The 8,191-nt window shown below is 31.8% G+C and overlaps 1 protein-coding gene across 1 annotated transcript; it reads right to left on the bottom strand.

The window, feature by feature from the left end:
- Nucleotides 1-274: 274 nt before the first annotated feature.
- On the bottom strand, nucleotides 275-2,403 carry LOC146909989 (gibberellin receptor GID1B-like). The gene is made up of 2 exons (XM_085724452.1): nucleotides 1,941-2,403; nucleotides 275-1,568 (listed from the first exon to the last, which is right to left on the bottom strand). Exons 1-2 carry the CDS (start codon nucleotides 1,977-1,979, stop codon nucleotides 555-557), a joined length of 1,053 nt encoding a protein of 350 aa, XP_085580578.1. The 5' UTR covers nucleotides 1,980-2,403; the 3' UTR covers nucleotides 275-554.
- Between the last annotated feature and the right edge of the window lie 5,788 nt (nucleotides 2,404-8,191).

Raw genomic sequence — 8,191 nt, 5'->3', positions numbered from 1 at the left:
AAATGCAAAAAAGTAACCCGCACCCACGCACATGTTTTTCCACAAGCATCATGCGAACATAACAAAATCCAAGCAACAGTGCCACACTATTTGTGACCCAAGAAATTGAACTGTTGAATTGGAACCATAGCAGGATACAACAGATACAATCATAACAATGGCTTCTATCGAAAGAAGAATCCAATTCAACTAAAAAACAAAAGCAAATATCCAAGACAAAACTATATAACTATATATATTTATATATATATATTATACATTCATAAATAACAGGTTGCGATATTCTCCATGTCACATTCAGTAATTAGTACTACAAGAGGATAATACAATCCCCAAATTCCAAACCATCAACCAATACCTAATCTTCAATCTCCTCTCTAAAATTGACCACCATAGATGTTATAATAGTAACTGCTACATAATTCTTTTAAGTACACACCATTACTTGGAGAAGAAAATAAAGATACTAAGACTAAAAACAAAACAAAACAAAAAAAAACCCAAATGAAAAATTCAAGCTTTTGTTAAGTAAGGGTGAAGGTTAAGTAATAGTATTAACAGTTAGGATTAACAAAGTTCTTGATTTCCTCCATAAGGCAATAGAAATGATCATTATTAGGCAAGAAGTAAAAACCAATAGTAGCCTCCTTAAGGTAAAGAAGTTTAACATCTTGACCAAAATTCCTTAAACCATCCACATAAGCCAATTGCCAATCTTGTAAAAGATCCAAACCAGCCACACAAACAAGACTTTTAGGAAATTTATCAAGTCCTTTAAGATTTTTTTCCCCTTTTGGACCAAACGGGTTACAAGCAGGGTGGTCTCTATCTTCACCTTCTGGTAAAAAAGCTCTCCAATACCAATCACGATCTTGTAATCTAACAAAGTACTTTCCATCTAATCTCATTTCAGAATCTGTTCTTTTTTCACCACCAAACAAAGGATGAAGAAGAATGTTCCCTAACACTTCAATTCCTTCTGCTTTTTCCTCACAAGCTTTTACTGCTACATGATGAACAATGTTTCCACCAGAACTATCACCTGCCATGTAAACATAAACTTTCTTTTCTTTCCCACTTTGAAGCCATTTTCTTGACTTCACCCATTTGAGTGCATTCCAACCATCTTCATAAGCACATGGAAATCGATACTCCGGTGATCGTCGGTAATTAACCGATACAACAGCAGCTTTACAAACACTTACTAACCTTCTACAAAATGTATCATAGATAGCACTATTTGCTGAAGAATGAGAGAAGCTTCCACCATGGAAGAATACTATGACAGGAACAATTTCTGTTGTACTTAATGGTTTCTCTAAATCTTTGACACCCCATTGAGATTCATTTTCTGAAGATGATGGTAGATAAACACGATTGAATAGACCGGTGTTTCGTTCGATATGATCGAATGAAAAGACTCCATCGACCGGAATAGCATTTGCCGGGACTTTTCTGTCAAGAAACTCTGCTAAATCTCGGTTGAATGTTCCATCTGCTCTTCTTAGAAGATTGTAAGCAAGCTTGAAATTTGAGATAAGAACATATGTATTCAATGGAACAACACTCTGCAAAACAAAAAACAAAAACTTTAGATTGGTTCTTTTTTGTGTTGAATCATTGCAGAAGAAAGAAAAATGAAACAAATCTTGGGTAAAAGACAAAAATTTCCAATTATTGTGACACATAATGAAAATCAAATCTTTCCAATTTACCATAACAAGAAACCCAACACATAAAAAGAAGAAACTAGAAAGTAGAAAACAAAAACCAAATTAAGCCAACTAACCCACAGAAAAATATTACATGATCTTAACAAAACACCAATCACATATGTTAAAGTTTAGAACTTTTTGAAAACCCAACATCAAAAACAAAGCAAACAACAAAGCTTTAAACAAAAAAAACAAAATTTTCTAAGATGGAAGATGATATATTACCCTGGATTCACTGAGGTTGACTTCATTAGTACCAGTCATGTCTGGTTAGTTGTATTGTATTTGAGAAAGAACAGAATAATAATGGAAGAGAAAGAAAGAAGACACAGAAATAAATAAAAAGAGAAAGGGCTAAGAAGAAAGAGTGATCCTCATGGAGAAGAGAACAAAAGAGGAATAGAAAAAAACGTTGGTGAAAGAGTTGAAGTGATGTGGGTTAGAAAAGGGTATGTAGAGATAACAGTGTACGTAGCGTAGGTGGTTGTGTACGTATAAGTTTAATCTCAAAGGTTGGTGGTGTATTAATTGAAGAGAAGGGATTGAGTAAAGAAGAAGGTATGAAAGAAACAAAAGAGAACAGAGGTAGCTTAGCTTAGAGACAGAGAGGGATCATAGATATCAGAGAGAGAGAGAGAGAGAGAGAGAGAGAGTCAAACGCAAAGGAACGACGAGAATGGACGGAGACGAAGGACACGACAAATCGGGCGGCCGAATTTAACTGTTTATTTGGGTCCCACCATTTTTTTATATTTCATCAAATTACTTCATGCCTTTATAAAATACTTTTCAATAGGTCTTTGTCTATGATATTATAAATATTATACTTTTCAATAGGTCTTTGTCTATGATATTATAAATATTTTAATTTTTTTTTTCTATGATATTATAAATATTTTAATTTTTTTTTAAAGTGTTTTAAGTGTTTGTTTAACATGTCTAATATTATCCTAGTTCTCTATAAACGTTGTTGGGTTCGTTTGATCAACAGTTGTTTTTGTTATTCGGATGCAAGTTCAGTAAGCGTCATCAAAAGTTTTGTTCCTGGTTTTCAAGGATTACGTTGGTTTAAAGGTTCGTTTGAAATGGTGGTGGCTGCAGCCACGCCATCGTCGTCATTTTCATAAAGTGTTGAATCTGTTGATTTGGTTATGGTTTTGAGTTTGATTAGTTCAATGTTGTTGGGCTGAAAATCCCTCAACTTTGGCCTTTGCTTTCGAGCTGTAGTATTCGAAAGGGCGATGGCTTCTCGATCTGCCTTTGATTCGTGTTGATTTTGTGGTCGTTAACCTGCTATGGGTTTTCGTAGTAAGTGGTGGGTAAGTTTTATCTGCCAGTTTTGATACATTCCACCGATACAGAGCAAAACACTCATAATGAGAGTGTGTTCCTTATTTTAGTGTGCATCACCCTATTTATAGACCTACTCACGTATATGTTGACTTCACCTTACAGTTCGATGGTCGGCAACCATTAAATCATGTAAAGGGCATGGATGTGTTTTGAGCGCACCATTCCATGCATATTAGGTACATTATACTTCAATTATGATGGAGATTGTTCATTTATCCTTTCAGTCTTTTATTTTATGTTTAATTGCATTTTTCTTCCGCTAAATATTTGCGATTGAACAACTTTTTCAGCCACTTTTTTTGAGCGATTTTGACATCTTATGTTTTCCCCTTTGCGATTTGATACCCTCTCTCTCTATTTATCTATCTATCTATCTCTATCTCTCTCTCTCTATCTCTCTCTCACATACTGAGGTGACTGTATTTTTGTTGGAATGGCATTTAACTTTCATAGTTAGCATGATTTTTTCTAAAAATTAAAATGTAAAATACCAAAAATCAACTTGTACATTTGAGATCAAAGAAAATATCTCATTAGAGTTTCAAATGATCTTATGAGGTATTGTCTGTTTTGGATGTAAGCCCTACACAGTTTTATGTTGTATAAAAGTAACGCATTGAGTTGAGGAGTAATGTTATGTTACAACCTCAAGAATGCAACAACACCTTTCAGGTTATTGTCCGCTTTTGGTGTAAGTTTTTCACAATTTTGTCCTTTATAAAGACGTATCGTTGGGTTAAGGATTGTGAGATTTGGAAATGAATTATCATGATAGAGAGAATGTTAGCTATAGATAATACTTTTTTTTTTACAAGTAGATAATACATTTCTAGAAATTCCTTCAAAAAAATACATTTCTAGAAACAATGAAAAACAGCTAATTTCATTGTTTTCAAAAAATTCACATAATCATTCACTCCAAACGTCTACTGTTTCATATGCTTCATTTTTTTTGTCTTGATGGTAAAAAAGGCGAATCTCTGAAGCACTGGAGCTGACTACGAGTTTCTAGGCCATTTAATCTCTTGTAATGGGCCGAATTGATATTTCTAAATCCAAACTATTCCAAGCTCGGTTTTATAAATTAGGTTAATGTTTAGACATATAAAGAAGGTTGCAAACAGCCGAAACATCATCTTCTATTAAGCCACTTTTCATATTTTGATTTTGTGCAAAACCAACCCAATTGAAGCTTAATTCTGTTGATCAATTCATTGGTTAAGGTTTCTATTTTAAGTCTCGAGGTTTGATTTTAATGTCAATTTCATGTTCTATGATTTAATGTCTTTTTCTTTTCAACCTTCAATTGTATGTGTAGAATGCTTTATGTATTGAACGCTTGCTTCAGTTCTTATTTGATTTCATCGATTATAATTCATAGTTTCATATGTTTTGAACATTTGTTTCAATCTGATTTTGTTGAATTGTAATCATGTGCTTGATTAGGGTCACTTGAATTAAATTAGACGCTTGTTTAATTTATATTTTAGTGAAGATTGTTAGGTTCTTTAACGCTTCGTTACAGGTATTATAGAATTCGGTTATTAGGTTAATGACCGTTGTTTTGTGACGACGCTTGTTCCCTATTTGTGATTAATCAAACTTTAGGTTATATTGACGCTTGTTCATACAATCAGTAGGAATTCTTACAAATTTAATTGATGTTTGATTAATTGAATTCGTGATCAAACAAGTTATTGAATTGTGGAACCCGATATTTTTAGCATCAATGATAGACCTGAAGAGAATCCGACAAATCAATGGATTGGTTGTTTTGCCAAATCGTTAATTTTGTCAATTTGATCATCCTTTTCTACAAACAAAACTCCCCAATTTACTTTATGTTTCCGTTTGTTGTTCTAATTTAGTACTATTGTTTTATCGTAGGTCCTTCAGAAACGACCAAAGGTTCAACGACCTTGTACTATTTTTTGTACATTATTTTGACCGCGAACGACAACAATCAAATTGAACATCTACTGTTTCATATGCTTCAATTTTTTTTGTTTGTTGAAAGAAATGCCATATCCTTCGTGCTGTAATGCGTTTATCAAGACTACTGGAACAGTGGAGCATATGTGAATTTGAACACACGACTTCTCTTGACTCTCCCTTGTGAATTTGAACACACGACTTCTCTTGACTCTCCCTATTTGTTCATGCATGTGTCAGCCACTAATCTAGTAACAAAAAATTATACTACTAATCTACATTGGTAAGTAAATTAACATATGTGTCAGCCACTAATCTAGTACTCCCTCCGTCCCGGAATATCTGACCCATTTACTAAAAAAAAGTGTCTCAAAATAACTGATTCATTTCAATTTTCAATACAACTTTCATCATTCCCAATACAATATAACTCTAATTAATACTACTTTCATCATTCCCAATTCAATATATTTCACTTTCCCCTTTACAGTATTTATACATTTTTCTTAATCTGTGTGAAAAACCAAACTGGCTCAGATATACCGGGACGGAGTAACAAAAAATTATACCAATCTACATTGGCAAGTAAATTAACATAACTTTTTAAAATTGAAATAGTAAATTTTTCGAAGGAAGAAATCAAATAGTAAATGTGTTCACATATAATAAACGGACCATATATATCCTCTCAAAAACAAAAAGGGACCGTATATACTTTTTTTTTTGTCAATTTTTTTTGTCAAGTAGCCTAGCCTAGTGGCTAGAAAAATTCACCTTAAAGATGAATCTTAAAGATGAATAAGTGGGGTGTCTGGGGTTCGAACCCCAGCCCCTGCATATATTGTGCATTATCCCTTACCAAATGAGCTAAGCTCATGAGGATCGTATATACTTAATTTTTAATTACACATATCTTTTTATTTGATTTCCCAAGGCTTCATTTTTTTTTCCCTTACCAAATGAGCTAAGCTCATGAGGATCATATATACTTAATTTTTAATTACACATATCTTTTTATTTGATTTCCCAAGGCTTCATTTTTTTTTTGGGCAGGTTCTACGTCCCAGGTTTTTGTATCTTTTTCTTTTTATTTAACATATTTTCTTTTTGCTTAAAAAAATTTATATTTTTTCTTGTTGTCTTTTCCCTTTGTGCAGGGTGGTAGTGGTTGACAAATCCTTTTAGCCTCGTTTACAATATGGGCAGATAAATTAACTTCAATCTTCATTTAGTTGTCAGGCGAAAAAGGGATTAAGTTTTTTTTTTTTAGGAAAAAACAGGGATTAAGTTTGTGGGTGGATTCTAGGGTGAGGATTCAGTTAAGTCCCTCACCGGTGGACCACCTTGAATAACAATAATAGCCATTAGACTAATTGAGGTCATATATCTTATTATATACCATACACACCGAATCACACTTATATTTTTCCTCTCTCCCCCTCCTCCTCCCCTTTATCCTATTCCTTCAATCTTTAAATTCGTAATCTCAACAAAAGGGATTTTGTGGAAATTAGGAATATAATAAAAAGAAAGTATAGAGAGAAGAAATTCAATTGTTAAACATATGATTATTTATACAATCATGTGCTTTTGTTGATGGATTTTCATTGAATACACCATTTTTTGTTAGAATTTGCTAGAACATAATTATGGACAAGAACATATACAGCTTTCCACACATAATTATGTCCATGTCTATCTTCTCCAACTTGAGAATATGCATAGTGTGTGGTTTTGTTTTCCAGGTGAGACCAAATAAATATCCATTGATTTTCATCAAATCAATAAATTAACTTGCAATTATCAACCGTCAACAAAGTGGAAAGTCAGGCTGTAATGGTTACTGATCATATGACAAAGGTCTAATGGGAATCAAAATTTAAACCTCTAAACACAATAAAAAAGCAACCATCGTTTTCATTCAATTTCACCATGGTGTGGCCAATGTCTATATTGACCCTAATTATCATCACGGGTTACATTTGATTTTCAACATCTTCTAAATATGTGTGGTGAATTGGAAAGGATGAAAATGGAAAAGATAGAACGGTAGGATTGTGTGTGGGAAGATACAGATATTCTCATTTTTATTTTTAACAAATCTTAACCATTCATTAAATCTAACGGTGTTTTTCTCGTGCTCCACCGGTGAGGGACTTAATTGAAAATTATGGACAAGACACGTAAATCGTAAAATAAACAAACAAAACTTGTGGCACTAATAATAACATGACAGATACTTACTTATTTTTATTAAAGGTTAAATATATTTTTGGTCTCTATAAATATACCAACTTTTCATTTTAATCCTTCTAAAATTTTCCTTCAACTTTTAGTTCTTATAAAATTTTCAATCATAACTTTTGGTCCCTATTTTCAAGTAATTTTTTGTTTTTTTAAATGAAATTGTGCAGAAATATGTAGAATATTGTAAAAATCTATCCCAAAAAAAATAGATTTTTTTAATAAAACATGAATTAAATATAAATTTTAAACCACCAAAAACATAAAAATTCATATTTAATTCATGTTTTGTTAAAAAATTCTAATTCTTTTTTTGGAGAGATCCTTATAATATTATAGCTTTTTCTGCAAAAATTTATTCAAAAATATGAATTCTACACATGAGTTTACTTTAAAGGAGGGACCAAAAGTGAAGATGAACAATTTTTTGGGGACTAAAAGTTGAAGAAATTTTTTATAGGGACTAAAACGAAAAGTTGACATATTTATAGGGACCAAAAACATATTTAACCCTTTTATTAAATAATATTTAGTTTGGTCATCAAAAGAGAAAATATGTTTTTGGTCCCTATAAATATATCAAATTATCATTTTAGTCCCTCTAAAAAATTTGTTCAACTTTTAGTCTCTATGAAATTTTCAATCACCACTTTTGATTCATACTTTTAAGCCAACTCGTGTACTTTTTTAATGAGATTATGCAGAAATATGTAGTATATTGTAACAATCTCTGTCAAAAAAATATTCAAATTTTTTAACAAAACATGGATTAAATATTAATTTTTAACCACAAAAAAATATAAAAATTCATATTTAATTTATGTCTTGTTAAAAAGTTTTGTTAAAAAATTCTATTTTTTTTGTGAGAGGTCCTTATAATATTACAAACCTTTTAAATGAACTCATGAATTCTACACATGAGTTCATTTAAAAGGAGGGACTAAAAG

This window comes from Medicago sativa, chromosome 7 (assembly GCF_051527215.1).
Source record: "Medicago sativa cultivar Bolivia chromosome 7, Bolivia_mono, whole genome shotgun sequence".
Taxonomy (NCBI): Eukaryota; Viridiplantae; Streptophyta; class Magnoliopsida; order Fabales; family Fabaceae; genus Medicago; species Medicago sativa.
This window is presented reverse-complemented; position numbering and strand designations above follow the sequence as displayed.

Excerpts from the sequence above, each read along its gene's own strand:
- LOC146909989 (XM_085724452.1), bottom strand. The coding sequence starts at position 1,979 with ATGACTGGTACTAATGAAGTCAACCTCAGTGAATCCAGG. Across the intron at positions 1,569-1,940 it reads TCAACCTCAGTGAATCCAGG|AGTGTTGTTCCATTGAATAC; the intron begins GTAATATATCAT and ends TTTGTTTTGCAG.